The following is a 22,753-nucleotide window of genomic DNA, read 5'->3' as shown; positions in this document are numbered from 1 at the left end:
AGCCCAAAACTCCGCACCAACTGAGCAAGGGGTCGCATGTAGATGTTAAATAACAGCGGGGACAATAATGCCCCCTGAGGCACACCACATTGTAGTGGGCACCTCCGGGAAGCCTGGTCCCCGCACCTCACTACTGATTCGGCCCGGGAGAAACGAGGTTATCCACTGAAGGACAGTGCCCCGCACTCGAGGCGGCCAGGCGGTGGGTCAAAAGATGCGTGGTCGACCACATCAAACGCTCGCGGTGAGATCTAACAAAAGCAGCAGTGCCGATCCGCCTTAGTCAAGCTGGATGCGGAGTGTATCTGTGACGGCGACGAGAACAGTCTCCGTCCCATGCCCAGCACGGAAGCCGGACTGGAAGGGGTCAAAAGCCGATGTGTCATCCAGAAAACCTTGAAGCTGCTCCAGCACCACTCTCTCAATTACCTTCCCCAGAAGCGAAAGATTCGAAACGGGCGGTGGTGGCCAGATCTCCTGGATCTAACGGTGGTCTTTTTAAGAGTGGGTGGACCACTGCCTCCTTCAACCCATCCGGGAAGGTTCCTTTGCTCAAGGGAACCATTGATGATACTCAACAGATGGGGCCGTAGCTCCGCCCGGCAGGTTTTCACAAGCCAGGACGGGCACGGATCCAGAGGACAGGTAGTAGGTCTAACAGCAGCTAAGGCTCTGTCGACAGCGGCTTCAGAGAGCAGGAGAACTGGGTCAAACAAGGCCCCGAAGGCGGCAAGGGAGTCTCCAGTTAAGCTAATTGTAGCCAACGTGGATGGAAGGTCGTGGCGGGCGGCGTGATCTTATCCGCAAAAGCTCATAAAAGCCCCACGGCTGATATCAAATGGAGAATTTGAAGACCTCTCCGATGCGGAGGTCAATGACCGAATTATACCGAAACAATTGCGCTGGGCGTGAGCTGGCGGACGCGAGAGAGGAGGAGAAGAAGGTCCTCTTCGCCTCCTTCGTCGCCATCTCATAGGCTTTCATAAGCGTCCTATAAGATGTTCGCTGCTTCGTCACGAATTTCCTCCATACCGCTCTAGAGCGTCTAAGCCCGCTTCATACGGCGCAACTCCTCTGTATACCATGGGCGCGCCGGAAGCTGAGGCGTAGAGGACGCCCGGGAGCAACAACATCGATGGCAGCGGAGAGTCGGAGTTCCAATCCTCCACTTGCTCATCGAGTGTGCGGCTGGGTTCAGGGTCCCGCAGAGCATTCAGGCAACCAAGTGGCTCAACAACTCTGCGCGGGCGGCATAAATCAGCCCATCGCCTAGACGGGTTTGGCGCGGCATGTCCACCCGGACCTTCAGGGCAAAATGGTCGGACCATGGCACTCTGTCAGTAGAGGATACGACCAGACCTATCCCCGACCCGAAGACCAAATCCAGCGTGTGCCCAGCCTCATGGGTGGGGCCAGAATTTATCAAGGAGAGGCCTAGCGTCGCCATGGATGACACTAGGTCCGCAGCCGCTGTACAGGAGGCAGTGTCGGCATGGACATTGAAGTCCCCCAAGACGATGAGTCTGGGGAACCGCAACGCCCAGTCCGCCACCACCTCCAGCAGCTGCGGCAGGCTGTCTCGGTGCGCTAGGCGACCGGTACACCAGGAGAACAGCCAACCTCTCCAAGGCCAACCACTCCAGGCCGACACACTCTATGCCGGTGACCTCCGGGACGGGGGCTGCCCTGAAGGGAATAGAATCACGGATGAACAGCGCAACACCGCCCCCCCGGCCCTGGGTTCGTGATCGGTGGAGACATGCGAAACCCGGGGGCGCGACTTCGCCGAGTCTGAACATCTCTTGCCTGAAAACCCCACGGGAGTGCCCTAAATCAGTCCCCACTTGACAGCATTTTCCACCAGCAGGATTAAGAGGCTAGCTAATTCTCACTACAAGAATCTGTTAAGGCCATTTTGCAAAAAAAAAAACAACAACCCCAAAACATTTTTCTTAGTCTAGCATCTTGGAATGTCTTGCAGTCAGCCATAACTATCCACTTTTTTAAAGGATAATGGGAAAACCTGGAACTGGATATTGGGATGGGGGGAAGTCCACAGCCTGGCAGACAGCCCTGACCGTAAGACACGGGATGACTGCCTCTCCCCATATTGCCCTCAGAGACCACTCTGGTCTGTGGAGGGGAATTTGTTAGTGGTCCTGGGCCCCAGAACTATTTGGCTGGCTTCGACATAGGCCAGGGATTTTATGGCCCCGGCCCCAGCCTGATAGAATGCACTTCCTAGTGAAATTCGGGCCCTGCAGAGTCTGTCCCAGTTCCGCGGGGCCTGCAAAAGACAGCTGTTCCACCGGGCTTTCTCTGTCGAGCCAGCCAGTTATTTAATCTCTTCCTAAGTTACCTCTGGTCCTTGTTTGAATATGGAGTATGCACTTGTTTTACTTGTTTCTTTGTGCTCACAGGTTGGGCTTTTTACCCCATCTGTTGTATTTGTTGATGTTTGCAGACCCCTGCCCTAGAGGGAGCTAAGCAGCAACTCTTCCTAGCTCTTTTGGCAAAAGGAATGTGAGAAAGTTGCATTCCGCTACCTCTAGGGTGGCTACAATTGACATGGAGGTAGAATCACGAATCTAATGGAACAGCCTGTGGACTCTTTAGAAATAGCATCCAGGCCATATACGATATGAGGATCTGAACCCAGATCATAAGGAACAGAGCCCAATTCTCCACCCACAATGGTTTCACTCAAGATCTTGAGCCAACACTAATGGTTTCACTCCCACGGTACCTCAAAAAAAGCAACTCCACATCGCCGAGTCACCCACAAAGGAATAAACCGGCCCGCCTCCACAACAGACCAATGGTGAAAGCAGTGAGCAACTTGCCTCCTGAGGTTGGGCCTTCAGCACCTTCAGAGTATACTCATAGATCTTGGGATCTGGTTTCTGCAGCCCAATTCGACAGGACTCAATCACTGCATCAAAGTACTTCTGCAGCAGACAGAGCATGTGCCCCGTGCTGTGTCGCAGGGGGGTGTCGTCAATCCAGTTGTTTGTAAGGACAGCAATCTTGAAACCTGAAAGGTTGGATGGGGGAGGCTCAGTTGGCAATTTAATAGAAATGAAGGCAGGATAGGGCTCTGCGCAGTCTGCATGTCAAAGAGAACGGCCATTCTGCCTCACAGTTAAGGCACACAATGTGCATTATTCTTGCTATGCAGAACTGTATGTTGTACTGGCACATTTCGCATGTATCCTGTTTCCCCGAAAATAAGACAGTCTTACTTTCGGGGGACGCTTTATATTTAGCACTTCAACAAAACCTCTACTACGTCTTATTTTCAGGGGATGTCTTATTTTCGGGGAAACAGGGTACATACATATAAACAGACTGGGAACTTCTCTCACTGAAAGATGAATGAAAGTAATTCCTCTGGTCACTTAGGTTAGAAATGGCACAGGTTACCTTACAATGTGGTCTTACCCAGTCCTTACCAAGATGTTTTGATATTCTCAGGAGTTTTGTCACAAACTCACTGGAAACACCCTACCTCCTTCACTACTAAGTGAACATATATACAGTCAAGCATAAAGTAACTTTTTTTCTTTCTTTGAATTGATCCCTTTGTTCCTTAATCTCCCAAGTACAAATGTATCAAACCATTTACTTCTGTACTCTTATGTTTTACTTGCTTTAATAGAATCGTGTTTCAAATTGCTAAAATAAAAAGTTGCAAAAGAACTAAGCTATCTTCCCAATAAGTAATTCAAAATTAAGTGCATCTCCTGATCATAAGAGGGTATTTAAACCAAGACTGAATGCAGAATGGTTTATATGCCTCTCACCCAAGATTCCCACCACACAGTGTGTGTTAAGTGCCATCAAATTGCTTCTGACTTATTGTAACCCTATGAACATTTCCTAGCTTTATCAATGACCTCCAAAATGCACCATTATTAACAGCCTTGCTCAGGTCTTGTTAACTGGATTGATTCAGTTGAGGAAGCTCCAGCCATCTCATAGCTGAGTCTTCCTCTTTACCTGCCATTTTTCCTAGCATTATTATCTTTTCTAATGATACTCGTCTTCTCATAATGTGAGCAAAGTATGATAGCCTCAGCTTGGTCATTTTAGCTTCTAGGAGTTCAGGCTCGATTTAAACCCACTGAATGGTCTTTTGGGCAGTCCCCAATATCGCTGCAACTCTTTTCCCAACAACACAAATGCAGACTCTCAAAAAAGCCTTCTTCGCACTATTATATCTTCACTCACAGATTTATCAAGGACAAAAGAAAACAGCAGATGTTTTCTGCCTTGCCCCCTAGCATCCCTTTCAACAATGCAAACCGTTACCATTGTTTTGCAGAGTCAGGGCTGCTTGCAGAACAGCTGTGTTCAGTGATTCTTCATTTGCCATCTCCTCAAAAGCCTGACCAATGGAGAACTTCTCTGGGAGGGAGAGTCTGGAGGCAGCAGCCGCTTTCTTGCAGTCTTCGTCCAACTTGGCCATAAGCTGAATTAGGCACATCAAGTTAAAATGTATTGGCATTTTTTAAAAAAATTAAAGACGTGGGAGAGAAATACAGGGAGGGTCATTATCAGGGACTTTTCAATTAGGAATAATGACTGAGTAAAGAAATTTTGCACAAATAGCACGGCTGCACAAGAATCCCATGCAAAGACCACCAGTGGCAAACACGGTACACCCAAAACTTTTGCCATGCGTTGCATGACACCACCTCCCCAGTTCTACCATGTCCCTGCCCAAATAATAAATAACTTTTGAAAAGGACCAAGGAAAAGGATGAAATGGCCAACTTCAAAAGACTGGGATGCAGATTTCTCTGAAGGACAGTCTATCTCGTATGTTTCTGCAGGAGTTTAGGACGGCGTCTCTCAGTCTGCTCAATTCCCTAGAGTGCTTATGAAAGAAAAATGGGGAGGAGAACAATTCTAGACCAACTTCTATTAGGATTTTGAATCCTTTTATTGAACTCTGGAAATTAAACACTTCATGTAGACCTTGATGTCAATAACTGGTTTCCCTTAATTTGTAAATAGCCTGCATCCTGCTACTCCACTGAGCAAAGTCGGAAGCCTTCCCTAGCTTAAGTGGCTGGGCTAATGGAAGGAAACATTAAGTGGCTAATGGAAGGAAACATTTAGGTTGGAGGGAACATTCTTTAGGATGCAAGATGTTCCACTGCCCTAGAGAGAACTCAATGTGCCTTGATTTTATTACACTGCATTCTGAAACAACAAGAATGTTTCAAAAAGATTAGACAAAGAGAAGGAAACCAGCGCATGGTCATACAGTGAGGCTTTTGAGAGGGGAGGAATTTGAATTCAGGTCATAATCAAATGTACCATACCAGCTGAAGTTTTGGGTCATTTCCTGCCTCTCCGAGTACAGCGTGGGAAACACCCACAAGATGTCCTCCGGCTCAGGGGAAAGAGGTTGGCAGAGGGGTGGTCTGCCTCACAGCTACAGATTAAACCTCTCCAAACTTTTTCAGTTCCCTTGACTCCTGACAGACCACTGAGTCAAATCAACTTGATGGTCCACCAAGCTTGGTATGCTTCTCAAGAGCTGCCTGCATGGGGGAGTGGTTAAGAGCAGGTGCACTCTAATCTGGAGAACTGAGTTTGATTCCCCACTATACCACTTGAGGTGTGGAGGATTATCTGGTGAATCAGATTATCTTGTGCACTCCAACACATGCCAGCTGGGTGACTTTGGGCTAATCACAGATCTTCAGAGCTCTCACAGCCCCACCCACCTCACAGGGTGTTTGTTGTGAGCCGGGAAGGGAAAGGAGATTGTAAACCCTTTTGAGTCTCCCACAGGAGAGAAAGGGGGGATATAAATCCAAACTCTTCTTCTTATTGGTTCAGTATTGTGCCTCCCAGGCATATCTAGGAAGGGTGAGGGCATGTTTTATACATAATCAATGTCAAGGAGAAGAAACAACATTGCACACCAAACACAACAACTATGTATCATAATCAATCACTGTATTTGTATCATAATAAATCATAATAAATCACTGTATAAATCACTTATATAAGTTTCTATACCGTGAACTAACACCAATAACTAGCTTATTAAATATCTAACTTATTGCAATTATCTCAATATAATACCACTCTTTATTTCGTTCTCTTTGACATGCAGGAAAGGATCAGTCCTTGCAACGAGTGCAATATCCTGTATAGGCAGTCCAGAATCCACTAATGCCCTGTCCCGTGGATCATCTCACAACTTTTTGATAATAAACAGTCACTCTCCTGTCCTTTCATTTGCCTTCTATTGAATTGCCAACTTGCACTCTGTACACATGGGACGGTGAATAGCGTGATAAGATCAATGAAATCAATCGATTATCACAGAACGCAACACGCGTTTAGCTGCGCTTTCACTTAGCTTCTTCAGTGTCTGATTTCACTTCTAGCCATACATTGGGGTTATTTTTGCCTCTAGTATAGACTTCCCCATAAATGACACCAATGTGTTGCGTTCTGTGATAATCAATTGTTCTATACATAATCAATGACACAACAAAATTAAAGGAGAGTTGCATCATTTCAAATACATATAAGTACAGAGAGAAGGGAAGGTGGCATAGTATAGCCTGATCTCATCAGATCTTGGAAGCTAAGGTGTTGTTGTGTAAGCCTATAGCCAGACTGGAGGACAGGGCATTTCTGAAATTTCTTGATATCACAGACAGCCTAAATTTATGGAGCACAGCAAGATTAAGATGGATGCCAAATCTTAACTCAAGGACTTTGAAATCAAAGGGGTTTGCCTGACAAATGACATCAGTCTTTCCTCTCCCAATGTGAGAATGCATAGCTTCAGGCAAAGCCATCTTTGAAGGCTCAGCTGCTCGAATCTGGATAACAACACCCCAACCTTGAGACCATTTGTCTGGCACCGGTCTCACAAAGAACTTTCAAATATCCACACTTTGATTTCATTAGCAAAGTGGCTAAACCATTTTGCACTCTTTTATCCGAAATGTCCAGTTATTAAGGGACACCAACTTTCCAGAGTTTCTTTGTTTCAACTGCCCAAAACTCCTCAAGATTTGGGCACTCAAAGATCTTAATCCAATAAAGGCTTTCCCCAGAGCACTGTACATGCCTGGAAACAGAAATTTGCTTTGTCCTAGAAAAACTGCTCTTCTTATCAAAGTCAGAGGGACAATTTTTCCTATTACTGGACCCCCAAGACCTATGAGAAATTGCCACTGGACCTCTCTCCTTGTGTCTGATGTCATTTCCTGGGAGCAGTGCTGGTCACTGTCTCTCATTCCCTTGGACCTCTTCTGGACCAGCAAATATCACCCATTCTTCCCTCGGTGCCCTTTCCTATCCTCACTACCAATCATCCGTCTATATATCCTGGGCGTCTCAAAAGTCCATATGCATGTGTTTGCAGCCTGCATAAGGAAGACAGCGGAAATTTCTTTCAGCTTCTACTGCCCCTTGGGTTTGTGTGACATCATGAGTGGTATAAAGAGTCTGTCCAATGCAGTCTGGTATCATCCTACCCCTAAATCAACACTAAATTACAGCCTTGCTATTTGAGATGCTTTGAAACTGGAGAGGTCAGGAATTAAAGCTAGAACCACAGGTACGGACAGCAGCAGCTCTATGACAGAGCTCTCTTCCTCACCCCCCAAAAGATGAGTCTTACCTGAGTCTGTCCGATTTGACCACACATTGCTTTGGAGAAAGGCCCATCCTGACCTCCTTGTACAATGACATCTTGGAAGAAGTTTCTAGAAGATAAAAGTCAAAAAACAAAGTTAGGACTGAAGATGGCCACGCTTCAGCCAATGCAATTCTAAGATGCATCAATAAGAGTACAGTGTCTGGATTGAGGGAAGTAACTGTACCACTCTACTCTGCATTGGTCAGACCTCACCTAGAGTACTGTGTTCAGTTCTGGGCGCCGCAATTTAAGAAGGATATTGATAAGCTGGAACGTGTCCAGAGGAGGGCAACCAAAATGGTAAAAGGTCTGGAATCCATGCCCTATGAAGAGAGACCTAGGGGATGTTTAGTTTGGAGAAGCAAAGGTTAAGAGGAGACACGATAGGTATATTTAAATATTTGAAGGGATGTCATGTCAAAGAGGGAGTAAGCTTGTTTTCTGCTGCCTCAAAGACTAGGACCTGGAGTAATGGAGTCAAGGTGCAGGAAAAGCGATTCCACCTAAATGTTAGGAAGAACTTTCTGACTGACAGGCCTGTTCACCAGTGGAATGCACTACCTCTGAGTGTGGTGGAGTCTTCTTTGGAGGTTTTTAAACAGAGGCTGGATTATCATATGTCAGGAGCGCTTTGATTGTGTGTTCCTGCATGGTAGGGGGTGGGACTTGATGGTCCTTGTGGTCTCTTCCAACTCTATGATTCTATTCTATTCTATGATTCAAGCACTGCTTGGGCATTGCAGACAAAACTAGCTTCCTAAAAACTGTGCAGGAAAGTGGAAGCATTTCCACACTTCATGTAGCACACAACTGCAGGGATACTAGCACACAACCAGCATTTTCTGAAGGAGGAGAGGCGTGTGTACATAGCACCAAGTCTTTATTGGCATATAGAGGGATTTGCAGACAACATGCCTTTATGTTTCAGTGCCCACATATGGGAGTCCTGTTCGTACATGCACAAAGCTGAGAAAGAAATTTATTTATTTTATTTATTTTTGGAACTTTTATACCGCCCCATCCCCGAAGGGCTCTGGGGGAAATTGGGGAAAACATGAAGGCCTTGCTGCAGGGGAAAGAACGCCGAACAAGGGACACACAGAGAACATGAGATGGGAGGAGCTGTTTGTGGTTGGCAGGAAAGCAGCAGACAATAAGAGGCCTGAACTCTGAGTGTGCACCAAGAAAGCAGCTAAGGGGGTCAGACAATTATATGCCAATCAAAGCAGTATCAACCAGCGCTATACTGTGAACCAAACTTGAAAGCTGCAAAGATCTGTGACATCGCTAATCTAATCAGAGATAGTTTGCCACACACATAAGAACAGCCCAGCCAGATCACACCATTTCGTTTCCACAGTGATCAACCAGGTACCTCCAAAAAGCATGATGGAAATTGCTTCCCCATCCTACTGATTTGCTCAATGGAAATGTGCTTTAGTTAGTCCCCGGATCACCCAGGTTGACATTTTCCTGCATCCTTTCCAGCTTTATGATTTGAATCAGGGTAACGAGAAAATGTATGCAGAATTTTGAAAGCAATTCCATTATAGGTTTATACAACAGTATTACAATATGAGCCGTTATATCTTCCAGTGCTAAGAATTGTAAGCATGGCTCTTATCTCCAGCCGTAGCCAAGCATGAAGACAAAGCTACTGCAACCTCCAGGTTCCTTCCCTAGTCATTTATCACCACTTCAAATCCCATTAAGCATACCTGTGAAGTTAGGATTCTGTGCCCCAATGTGCATTACTTCATACCAATTTACAAAGAGCCATATTTGCAACAAAACCATTCTGTTAGGAGCATATTAGCTAAAAGAATTCAAAACTCTTTCTGGAAGCACAAAATGGATTAGTTATAGTGATGAAAAAAAAATGACAGGTCTTCCCCCCTCCCCCACACCATTTTCTTTCAGGATGCGAAATGTCTCCATCAATAAGAAGAGAAGAAGAAGAGTTTGAATTTATATCCCCCCTTTCTCTCCTGTAGGAGACTCAAAGGGGCTTACAATCTCCTTTCCCTTCCCCCCTCACAACAAACACCCTGTGAGGTAGGTGGGGCTGAGAGAGCTCCGAGAAGCTGTGACTAGCCCAAGGTCACCCAGCTGGCGTGTGTGGGAGTGCACAGGCTAAGCTGAATTCCCCAGATAAGCCTCCACAGCTCAGGCGGCAGAGCAGGGAATCAAACCCGGTTCCTCCAGATTAGATACACGAGCTCTTAACCTCCTATGCCACTGCTGCTCCCACTGCTGTTATATAAGAGACCTTATATAACAAAAACATGGTAAGTATATCGAATGCCATTTTCTAAACAAGGTAATCCTTTCTAATAATTTGTAATTAAGGCAATATCACTATCAGCTTGATCCAAGATCTACTCGTGGGTGCAAGTTGGCTAAATTTATCGTAATGAAATGTAGATGCCATCTCTCCCCAAACTTGTTCAAGACAGCTCACCGCGTAAGAGCAAATAAAAATAAAACCGTAAGAACCATCGCCCTATAAATGAATTTCTAGCCTTTCCATCTGGCATTTAATTCCTTGCACTTGCAGGGACATTTTGGCAATGTGATGCTCAGATCTGCTTTGAATTCTGCAACAGGTGAGGATGGGGAGATGGAGAATATAACTGCCTGATTTTGTTTTATTTATACCCTGCCAGTTAAGATAAGAATGGCCTGCCTAAGAAACGTATCAATCAAGGGGGAGTACAGGTGAGGGATCAAGCTTGTTTTTCTACTGCTCCAGAGACTAGGACCAGGAGTAATGGGTTCAAGGTGAAGGAAAAGAGATTCCACCTAAACATCAGGAAAAACTTCCTGACAGTAAGGGCTGTTCAACAGTGGAATGTACTACTTCGGAGTGTGATGAAGCCTCCTTCTTTGGAAGTTTTTAAAGAGAGGCTGGATGTCCATCTGTCAGGAGTGCTTTGATTGTGTGTTCCTGCATGGTAGGGGGTTGGACTTGATGGCCCTTAGGGTCTCTTCCAACTCTATGATTCTATGAAGGGAGACAGACGCCTTTAAGGTTATAAATATAAGATGAAAGGTATAGCAGGGAAGGAGAGCAGGGAGGAAATAATACTATACGGCCAAAGCAAGACAAGATCCCTGTACTCTGCCAGCTGAGCCTAGTGTTAACCTAGCCAACCACATTAGCATACGAGGGTGAAGTTCACTACAATGCAGCCCTGCCAATCAGAGAAAAGGTTCACTTGGTCCAGTATCCGATTTCTGCCATCAACCAGGCAGATGCTTCTGAACGTAGGCCTCAGGCAAGAACAGCCTACTCCTTTTAGCCTCAAGCAACTGGTATTCCCAGGAATGCCATCTCTGACAGCTGCAAATCCTAGACAGTACAATTTGTTATGCCACCAGGGCTCATGGGTACAGACGCTACCAATCCCTACTCTCAAGAGCTAAAGGGATTTTTGTAAAGTATGCACTTAAAGTATATTTGCCTGGACATTCTGTTTTGTACACTTAATTCCTGTATTGTAGAATAAACTAAAGCCCAGAGCAGACTCTCATCTGAACAGATCAGGGCATAATTCCTACAAGAGTTGCTGACATTACCAGAGGAGGCTTCTTATTCCACTCTAACCGATGTGCCTTGGCAACAAGTTAATAGCGCTGAAAAGGACTGGCCAGAACAATCAAATCTATAGACGGCCACACTTGCTTACAGAGAAGGTTCTTCAATGAAAACTCAAAGCCCTCAAGCAACAGAAGTCAACAGCATTTTGACATAACGTGCCTCAAGAACTGAGAACACAAAGACCCCCGCAGCAAGTGGTCATCCCCATCCTAGTTAACCACATGCAATGTTTGACAGTGGGCTGTTTGACAGTGGAATACACTGCCTTGGAGGGTGGCGGAGTCTCCTTTTTGGAAGGTTTTTAAACAGAGGTTGGATGGAGTGATTGTGTGTTCCTGCATGGCAGGGGACTGGCCTGGATTGCCCTTGTGGTCTCTTCCAATTTTAACATTCTATGATGCTAATGGGTTATTAAGAGAGGGATTAAGGTTTCAAGGATACAACCACAGCCAAAGTGCACCCTATATTCTTCTTTAAGGATAGCAGCCTGGATTGAGACAGGCACAATCCTTTCTTAGGAATATGAGATTGTCTGTCTTGACATGCATCTGAGAAAGCCTTAAGAATCAGGGCATTTTTATCCTATCCTCTTTGGCAGCAAAAGCCAAGCAGGAACCCCAGACAGACTGTAATTCTTCCTAAAACAGCAGATAATTCTGCCTTTTGCTTGTAGCAATACCACTGATATCACTACACTTTCCTTGCTGAATCTGCAGGTTAACCGAGAGTTCAAGCATTTTTCAAATGGAAATGAATGCTGTTGCTTAGAGCTACTCTAATCTTTGGCAGTTTGTTGAAAATGTTACGGAACAAAAGTTAGATTAACTGTTTTTTAACAGAGGTTAAGAGTTTGGTCTTATCTTGCTGTATCAGATGTAACTCATATGCTCCTGCGGATGGGCTTATTTGCAATTAAGCCGCTTCTCATATTTAGTTATAACCAATCAGATATCAAGATGTAACCACAGGATTATAACAGATCAGATTTAGAGAAAGGTAAGATTTTCCTATAAATAGGCACTCCTGTTGAAGAGCAAATCAGATTTCTCTGGATGAAAGTCTCAGAACAGGTGAGATCTCTGGGTGAAACTTCTTGGGCAGCTTAGATTTTGTGAAAATCCCTAAAAGCAGTGAGACAAAAGCTGAAATCTGGGTTGCTTTTAAAAACTATTGCTTGCTTTAGCAAGATTAAGCAGTGCTAGCAACATTGATAATTCTAGCATTTATCTTTACAGAAAGGGTTAACTTTTCCATTCCTGTATTTTTTTTTCTGTCTTGCTCAATAAAAAGCACCTTTCTTTTTTCAATAAAACTTTAAAAGTTCTACTGGAACTCTGTCTGGTTTGCTGGTTAATAGTTCAGAGAACTGCCACTGTTCTGTATTACAAAAGTTAAAGGTTATAAATCACGTTTAACTGATAAATTCTGGAGATCTCTGCTGCTAATCGGTTCTTCCCAGACAGAGCCAACAATATTGTTTAGTGCAGATCTTCTTATAGGACATGGAAGAGAGTCTCTTTACATGTTTATTCATTCATTTATTTTCAATGGTCTTTCCCAGCAAGACCAGGCTCCACTGTGTGTGTTAACACAATATTCCTAAGATGTATAATATACAATTTAAAATCACAGAAGCCCAATCTGATTAAACCATATATCCTATTGTGTCTATTGATGGTGCCCCAAAAGGTAACCTAATTATCCTAACACCTAAAAGGGGAAAAAAACATTCCCACATGGTGATAACAGGACATCATTAGTCTGCTCTGCAGTGGTCAGCTACTTCACTGGGATGGCAACAGAATGAGAAGGGGGAAAGAACAAAAGGGAAGTGGGAAAGAGAGGGAGAGAAGAAAAAGGGGGAAAGAAAAAGGAAAGGAAGGAAAAGAGACAAGGAAGGGGGAAAGGAAAGAAGAGAGAAGCCAGCTAATAGAGTACCATGGCTGTTTACAGATTTTCCTAGTAGATTTTATTCCACTGATAAACTTTCCATGGTCAGGAGGACTTCCTTCAGGGTGATGAAGGACAAAGGGCGACTGAAGCCAGCATCAGCTGTGAAGTCATTTGATGTGCTCAAGGCACACCAGTTACATCTCTTTCCAAAAGCAGTCACAAGGCACAGAACCGATGCAACAGTGATCTAGAACAAAGGGGTTTAGTGAATACTAACTTGCTCTAAAGCAACTCCAGCAATAAGCCTTTTGTCTCCAATTTGGGATTTTAAGATTGTGATTAAGCATAGAGAATACCACAGGGGTAGCTGGCCATTAGAAGCAGGATGGCCTGGCAAACAGGCAGTTTTAGACACACATCATTTGTAGAGTGTTGTTTTTCGGCCACAGACTGGCACAGAAAAAGAGGGTCTTTCTCCCAGAGTGCCACAGCCAGCCTTCGACTTGAATATGGAAAGCAGGGTCTTGTTTAGTCCTAATCTGCTTCCGATCTGTACTGGTGTCACAGGAGTCCAACAGGATCTCTGTGATGCACAATGGTGGAAAACACAAACAGTTTACACAGGCTTATGGAGAAGCATCTACAAGCTCAATGGTTCTTCCCATTTAAAAAATAAGATCAGAGGGAAACTGTATCCATGAAGGGATATGTCAAACTACTAGACTGTCTGACAGCTCAGCACTTTTTCACTAAACTATAATTTCCCAGGATTGTTTGAGGGAAAACCGTGATAGTTAATTGCCTTCATACCAGGTTAAATTAAATGTATCTAGTAAGGATTAGGTGCATATTTTAAAAAGTATTTTGATATATTATTACTCTGCTTTCCTCCCAAAGTAGATTACATTACCCTCTTGTCCTCCATTTTACCTTCACAACAACCCTGCGCAGTGGCGTTTCTGCCTAGGGACAGGGGGTACCCTATGTCCCCGGGCGCCCCCCATTTGGTCACGTGGGGGGCACCACCATTTCAAGGTCGTTTGTGTGATTTTTAATTTTTGTAGTGTTTTTTACGTTTTGGCCTGCAGGGAGCGCATTTTTAAGGCTAGCAACACCAAATTTTCAGGGTACCATCCAGAGACTGTCCTGATGATACCACCCAAGTTTGGTGATGTTTGGTTCAGGGGAAGCAAAGTTATGGACCCCCAAAGAGGGTGCCCCCATCCCCATTGTTTTCAATGGGAGCTAACAGTAGATGGGGGCTACCCATTTGAGGGACCATAACCTTGCTCCCCCTGAACCAAACTTCACCAAACTTGGGTGGTATCATAAGAATAGTTACCAGATGATACCCTGAAATTTTGGTATCACTAGCTTTAAAAATACACCCCTTCCAGGCACCCCAAGAAATTTGCCCAAGATTCTTTGTTTTGCAGTGACTTTGCTCCATTGTAGCCAATGGGGAATTTCTGAGTGTGTAGGCAGGCTGCACATTTTTGAAGACAGAGGCACCAGACTTTCAAGGTGGCTCAGGAGGCCCTCCTGGTAATAGCATCCAGGCATAGAGACCTTTGCTTCTGAGGGTTCAATTTTATGGACCCCCAAAAGGCTTATTTGGTTGGTTCCTTGCTTTTACCAGGAGGGCTTCCTGGAGCCACCTTGAAAGTCTGGTGCCTCTATCTTCAGAAATGTGCAGCCTGCCTCAGAAATTCCCCATTGGCTACAATGGAGCAAAGTCACTGCAAAACAAAGAATCTTGGGCAAATTTCTTGGGGTGCCTGGAAGGGGTGTATTTTTAAAGCTAGTGACACCAAAATTTCAGGGTATCATCTGGTAACTATTCTTATGATTCCACACAAGTTTGGTGAAGTTAGGTTCAGGGGGAGCAAGGTTATGGTCCCTCAAATGGGTAGCCCCCATCTACTGTTAGCTCCCATTGAAAACAATGGGGTTGGGGGCATTCCATTTGGGCGTCCATAACTTTGCTTCCCCTGAACCAAACATCACCAAACTTGGGTGGTATCATCAGGGCAGTCTCTGGATGATGCCCTGAAATCATGGTGCTGTTAGCTTTAAAATGCCCTCCCTCTGAGCCAGCACTTCCAAAAATACCCCCCCCCCAAAAGCCCAAATACCTTGCATTCACATTTGGGCAGGACATAATTGGACACTTTTTGTCCAAATGTGCCCAAATTTGCCCAGATTCTGGCTGAATCTGGTATTTGTTTCATCTAAATCTCCAACCCTCAAAAGTGATGTTGTTTCAGGGTGGGGGAGAATCCACCCCCAAACAGCATCACTTTCAATGGTGCTTAAACCGGAGACCCCAGATTCTCCCTTTAAGGTGGATTTAAAAGAAGAATCTGAGCTCCCTAGTTTAAGCACCATTGAAAGTGATGCTGTTTGGGGGTGGATTCCACTGAAGGTGTTTTGTGAGAGATGATGCTGACATTTGTTTGGTAAATGTTTTGCTGGGGGTGGTTTGTGAGAGGTTTACATGCTTAATACCCACTTGCACTGGCTTGGAGTTGTTTCTCAGGCTAACAACCTACCTCATAGGGTTGTTGTGATTAGGAAATTAGGAAAAGAATTGGTGGGGAGAGAGCCATGTATGTTTTGCTGGGAGTGGGAGGTGTTTTGTGAACTGGTGCAAAAAATAATTGTTTGTTCATGGTGGGGGAGGGTGGCCGCCCATTCACCGGGGGGGGGGGGGGGGCAAACTCAGGTTTTGTCCCCGGGCTCCAGTTTGCCTAGGTTCGCCCCTGACCCTGCGAGGTAGGTTCCATGATGTAAAATTCTTGGAACTTTTGAAGCAGTAGGAAAAAAGCAGTCCCCCCAAAAACAAAATTGACAAAAGTTGAAATACTTAATCTACTATTGAAAAAAAACAATTTGCTGCTTTAATATACTATGTAACATGTATAATTTACTTATATTTATGGACTTTTAAAGCAAATTTGCACCTAAGCCCTGCCAAACACCAAAGAGAGAATAAGATGCAATATGTTGGCTCATCTCACTCATCCCAAAGAAATAAAAACATTTCATAGGAATTACCACTCCTCCAGAAAATTACCACATTTTCCCCACCAAAAGCTGATAGACCTACTTCAAAGGGAAAAATGGGGGAAAGTTTTTTCCCCTGACCACTCTGCAACACAGGCTCCCAAAAATCTTGCTTATTTTGCTTTAAGGCTCTCTCAGACGTGTCCAGCTCTGGTACTTCAGATGTTCATGGACTACAATTCCCATCAGCCTCTGCCGGCATGCCATGAACATCTGAAGCACCAGAGTTGGACACCCCTGGGCTAACTGCAGACCTGTTATCAAAGGTGGTTTGAGCCAGAGATCTTAGAGATGGAATCTGGAACTTTCTCGGCGCAAATTGTGAGCTCTCTCATTGAGCTGTGGCCCATGACCTCTACCATCAATTTTGCAGATTGACGTTTTAAACTGCTTTGAGGAATACGTTATATGACAGGCAAAATTGGATATAAATTATGTAAATAAATGAAACAAAGCAAAGTTGTCAAGCGAACAAGCTGATTAACATAAATATACACTATGTTAAGTAAAGGTCATACTTCAATGGAAACAACAGAGTCAGCATTTTCCAAGATATATGAGCTTAAGCAGCCATCAAGTTGATGGAGGGAGGACCTGCAAATTATAGCCCCAGAGTCCTAAGGAGGCCTTAGAAAAGCTTAGCAATGTAGGCAGTTTTAAGGAAGTCTCCTGAGGAGGCAGGTATTCTAGTGACCAGCAGAAAGGAACAAAGTTGATCTTGGAGCAGATAAAGAAAAAATGGCAAATACGGTAAGGGAGTATATTTTCAAATTTAGGCAAAAGGAGTCCCAACCAAGAGGTACCTTCAAATGCTGAAGTCAAAGCGAAAATTCCAAATAATCTTGGAAAACAGTCTATGCAAAACGGATCCAAGGTGGGAGTAAATATCTTAGAAGACTGATGTACAGATCTGAATTGAACTATCCAGGAAGATATTTTATTAAATAGAGTAGGGATGAAGCTTTAACAGTCCAAAAAATAGTTTTACTGTCTCTGGACCTATCAGCATTTGGTCCTAATAATTGCCCTCCACAAGTCTTCCTAATAGATTCAATATTTGCTACAATTGTTTGTCTCAATCCTGAACTTAGTCCATCAATTTCAATAGACTGGCTCTTTTATTAATAGAGAACATTTATTTATTTATTGCATTTATAGACCACCCTCCCCTGAAGGGCTCAGGGCGGTGGACAACCAATATCTCAGTGGTCCCAATGTATTTCCTCACATGCACATGCTTCTTCCCCAAAACATCTCTTCCCTAAAGCCAAACCCGATGTTCCTCCACTTCATGTGAGAAGGAGGTACATTCAAAGAGTCCATGTGGCTTTCCCTCTGTGTCTCCAGGGAACACCATTTTGGAAACATCTGCCTCCACTGTGGAACCTCTGAACATTTTGTAATTGGATATCCATGGCAGCCATTTTGTTGTGGTGCCCAATATCTGCCGTTAAAATTCAAAAATTTTCCAGTGGTTTAACAAGATTGGGAACTCCTGAAATCACAAACAGAAGGATGTCGACCACGCCCATATTTTATTTAAAAAATTTCTGTGCTGTGACTCTTCCCAAATAGGATCCCCATGATAGCGATTAAAATATTTCAAATAGAGTATATCTAAAATAAATAATTCAATACAAACATAACCAAGGAGAAGGGCCAATAACCGTTAATAGAGAACAGCAGCTTGCTGGGTTGGACTGAGATTTCTCTGAAGTCAAACATCTTCTCTGGTCAAGTGCAAGGCGACAACTAGAAGACCTGAAACTACTACAAGTAAATCAGAGAACTATTCCTCCATAGTTAAAAACAACAACAAACGAACAGAATGACCAATCTTCTCTTCAGGCAAAAAATCAGCCTACTAATGTCTCTCAAGGGTCCTATTCAAGTTCATAGGCTCTGCTAATACCTCTTTTTGCAGTAGTATAGCCCATGGGCTCTGACCCTTTATTTAAAGCAAGTTTTAGAGCCACTCCATTATAGCATATAGCCTTACAACAAGCCTAAAAGTGCCTCCCTGAATAATTCAGTTTTGTAAATTTTGTGGAATGCCAGAGGAGTGGGAGCCTCCCTGACCTCACCTGGTGGGGGCCACAACTGTGTAATAAATTGGCCATGCCATTTTTCCCATAGTGGACTGATGACTGCCACCAAGTAGCAGAAGAAAAGTGCCCTGCGTTGTGCAGATTTACGATAGACCCCAAGACCTTACTGATGTGGTCCTTACATGGCTTTAGCAGCCAGGATGGGCAAGATTACAGGCTGCTCAAATGTTAATAGCCACAGCTTAAAACTCAGCCTGATCTGATGAACCATCAAATGCCCTGTGTGTAAAATCATCTAACACATCTTCCTGAAGATGTCAAGTGAAGGTGTCCTGGCCACCCACTCTGATAACCTGTCCCAGAGGACTGAAACTACCACAGAGCAGACTCATGATCTGGCTGGTGTGCAGCAGACAATTCTAGGTGAAGGGACCACCAGGAGGCTGTCTAGGGAGTATAACCGGTGGATGGGAATGTATTGGAGGATGCGGTTCAGTAGGAGGTATATTTTACAGAAGGCTTTTGCCCGCCTTACTGTTAAGACCTGTTCTCCCATCAGAATTCAGTTTAATCACTCAGCGGATCTTTTTAAAGTTCTCTTCGCAACAGAGTTTTACAAAGAAGCTCTTTAATCATGAGCTGGCAGAACCGCTTTTGAATTTCAAATATTCTGCCCCTCAGCCCTTGACAACGTACTTTAAATAAATTCCCATACTTTCTCCAATTTAGAACTATTCAGCTGAGAAGGCTGCTGCTTTTATTTGAAACCCTGGATCCAGAAAACCCTCTAGAACATTTGGAATTAAGTGTCTGGTTCACTTGTATCCCACCATTTCTGATCCCAAGGCAACAGTTTGAAGTTTCCCATTTATATTCTATTTTAATTGGATTTCAGTTACTGGTAATTCCATGAATGGGCTTCATTGTTCAGTCTTCAGAAGTGGTGGAAAGAGATTTTTAACAATTTAAAATGCTATCAGTGCACACCAAGGAGCAATATTAGTCCCTTACGAAATGACTGTCATGTTTTAACTCTTCATTATGTTTTATATACAAATAGGGAAGTCAGCATGGTGTAGTGGTTAGAGCAGGGGTGTCCAACTCTGGCCTTCCAGATGCTCATGGAATCGTAGTCCATAAACATCCAGAGGGCCAGAGTTGGGACATTCTTGGGTTAGAGCATCAAGACTAGGCTCTGAGAGATCTGGGTTCAGGTTATAACTCTACCACAGACACTCTCCGTATGATCTTGGGTTTGTTACACACTCTCTCAACCTGATGTACCTCACTGGACCATTACTGTGAGGGCAAAATGGAAGAGGGAAGAACAATGTTATGTCACTTTTATTAAAACCTAAAGAGACTTGCTATACAAACACTCACAAAGCTGTCTTATACTGTATCAGTCCATCAAGGTCAGTATTAGACTGACAGCTATTCTCAGGTGGGACTCAGGTAGAGGTCTTTCACATCACCTACAGCCTGGTCCTTTGAACGGGAGAAGCCGGAGATTGAACCTGGGACCTTCTACATACAAAACGGAGGCTCTTCCATTGAGCTGCAGCCTCTCCTTAGCAGAATGGAATGCCCTTGACGTATAACTAAAAGGGCATACAGGAACACGTGGATAAGCAAAGGAGAGGGAAAAATTAGTTTTGAAGAGGAATTTGTAGACTTTTCAAGTCCTTCCGGTTTCACCTTGTCTAATTCAGGGGCTGGAAGCTTCTGCATCCCGCAACCTACAACTGGAGAGCTGCCAGCCAAGAAGCTCATAAATCATCTTCAATTCTTGGGTGGCGAAACACTCCTGAAGAAGTTGCGTTCTTACAGGCTTATTACACACTCGCATCTCGTATGAAGCAACGGGCCAGGTTTCAACATGCTTGATCCATTGCATCAAGCACGTGAGCTTACAAATGCCATGTTAAGGCCTTCTCGTTTAGCAAACACGATTCCCTTACGACAGCCCTTTCCAAACCACAGAGATGCAACCCAGCAGGACACTGGTGTACCAATGCTAGGCTTCTGCAGATACAAGGACTTTAGTCCATGGATGGCAACTCCGGCAGCATCCTGAAATGGCACCCCTGAAATCCTACTCCTGGAGACTAGGGACACTGAGAGCAGGACTGAAAGGAACAGGGAGCTACAAAGTCCCCATCTTTCCTTTCAGGTGGAAGATCATGCTTTTGGATCCACTTCACTGTGAAGTGTGTGTGAAAAAAAGTCTGAAGTGTGTAAAGACTGTCCTACTATTTTTTAAAAGTACCTATCATAAACTGATCTGCAAGGTGCTTCTGTCCTTCGACCAGACAAACTCTCCTTTGGCTAAGAAAGAAAAGGTTAAAATACTGTTATCAGATACCAATAAAAATCTAACGTATTCTGTCGCCAAGTTTGCCTGGATATCAAGTAAAATCAGGAAGACCCGACAGAGCACTCCTGGCTCTGCCGGCTAATCCTTATTATTAATTATTATTAGACTGACCTTCCACTCATTATCTTGAGCTGATGTTCTGAGTTCCTGAAGCCTATTATCTGCATTTTGTTAGCTGTTTTAATTGTATATTTGTAATATCTGTAAATTTTATGATTTTAATTCTTTTGGATCTTGCTGGTCAATGACCGTAAACAAACTATGATGATGATCTGCAAGGTAAGAATTATGTGTCTAACATGTAAAGCCAAAATCCAATCCTCTTTGATTTCAAGTTCTTACCATATTACTAATCTTCAGAACCACACCCTATGCACATTTTTGGCATGGTAGTAAAATCAGAAGCAGTAAAGCAATATACACCACATTTATTTTAAGCATTTATATGCTGCTTTGGAATCTTAAAGCTGTATAGCGGGATCAAGATTTTTGGAAGCAGCATTTTCTGTTGAAAAGCAGCACAAAAAGGAGGAGTTAAATAACCTTCTTGGCCCACAATATTCCACCCTTCAAAAAAGCAGCTCTAGCAATTACATTTGGTAAAGCAGGGAAAATTCATGAAATTACCAAGGGACTGCATGTTACTATAGTTTGGCTTAAAAAAATTAAATTGCTTTGTTGGGAAATTGTGTAGTCGTATAAACACTTAAACAGAATCCTAAAGCCAACCTGCACATTGCTTCATGCACAGCTGAACATCAAGATGACAAAAGTAATGACTACTGGGGAATTACTCAACTTTAAGGCTGAAAACGTGGAAATTGAGATTGTTCAAGAGTTGGTTTTCATACCCAGCATTTCATTACCTACCTATAAGGAATCTCAAAGCACCTTGCGATCATCTTTCTTTCCCCTCCCCACAATAGACGCCTTGTGAGGTAGGTGGAACTGAGAGAGTTCTAAGAGAACTGTGACCCAACAGGCTTCATGGGGAGAAGTGGAGAATCAAACCTATTTCTACAGATTAGAGCGTGCCACTCATGGGGAGGAGCATGAAATCAAACCCAGTTCTCCAGATTAGAGTCCACTGCTCCGAAGTACTACAAGCTGGCTTCCTATTCCTTGGATTCATCTATCTATTTCTTGGATCCATCATCAACCAGAAGGAAAACTGCAAACAAGAACTCAGAAGGAGACTGAGACTGGGAAGGACATGAAGGGGCTAGAAAGGCTGTTAGTGAGAGGATGTTTTAGAGCACACTGACTTACAAGGTTGCCAAGACTTGGAAGTGGCTTGGCACTTCTTAACACATACACACAGATACAGCGTGGAGTACCACCACACTGGCATAAATCCAGCAGGCAAAGTGGCATCAGTGTAGGGACCATAAGTTAGGCAGTGCCAAGAGAAGACTTTGGCTTAGTTGATGTGCTAAACCCCCTTAGCTCATGTCCCCCCAGCAAAAACCTGGTGAAAGTATAAGCAAAAGTTGCCACCCACACCCACGTTGCTTACACTACACAGCTCAGTTTACAGACTAAATCTATAATCAATGGTAGTTCTGTTATGCACTATATAAACCTCAGTCAGGACATCCATCTCTCATATGACAGGTATAGAACTAGGTGCTACACCCCTCTGGCCTCATGTTATTCATACTCAGAACAAAAATGACAGGAGCTTTAGAGAATGAATATCTTGAACTAACTGTGAACGGTTTGCTTAACAGCAAAGGAGGTGAACAAACATTGTCTAAATATTGCGCTGGTAGTACTTTGCTCCAAATCCTTACAGGTGCTCTACCTGCAGACACCAAAGGTGAACTGAAACCTCTACTCCCCCAGTTAAGAATGCAAGGATAATGCATACATACATACTAGTAACTACCCTTCCGCACATGCAAAATAATGCACTTTCAATCCACTTTCAGTGTACTTTGCAGCTGGATTTTACTGTGTGGAATAGCAAAATCCACTTGCAAACAATTGTGAAAGTGGATTGAAAGTGCATTATTCTGCATGTGCGGAAGGGGCCTAAAGGAGACGACTCATCCGTTACAAAAATCTCCATATATACTACGTTTACCAAC

The 22,753-nt window shown here is 43.9% G+C and overlaps 1 protein-coding gene across 1 annotated transcript in view; it reads right to left on the bottom strand.

The window, feature by feature from the left end:
• EPHX2 (epoxide hydrolase 2) overlaps positions 1 to 22,753 on the bottom strand; it is an 87,019-nt gene that overhangs the window by 62,723 nt on the left and 1,543 nt on the right. The window contains exons 2-4 of the mRNA XM_048516744.1: positions 7,661 to 7,745; positions 4,312 to 4,471; positions 2,844 to 3,034 (exon numbers count right to left, since the gene is read on the bottom strand). Of these exons, the coding sequence (XP_048372701.1) occupies positions 2,844 to 3,034; positions 4,312 to 4,471; positions 7,661 to 7,745 (436 nt within the window). The remainder of the gene's footprint in view (positions 1 to 2,843; positions 3,035 to 4,311; positions 4,472 to 7,660; positions 7,746 to 22,753) is intronic.

The sequence above is a fragment of the Sphaerodactylus townsendi genome, linkage group LG01, assembly GCF_021028975.2.
Source record: "Sphaerodactylus townsendi isolate TG3544 linkage group LG01, MPM_Stown_v2.3, whole genome shotgun sequence".
NCBI classification, from domain to species: domain Eukaryota; kingdom Metazoa; phylum Chordata; class Lepidosauria; order Squamata; family Sphaerodactylidae; genus Sphaerodactylus; species Sphaerodactylus townsendi.
Note: the sequence above shows the minus strand (reverse complement) of the source record. Positions and strands in the feature narration are given on the sequence as shown.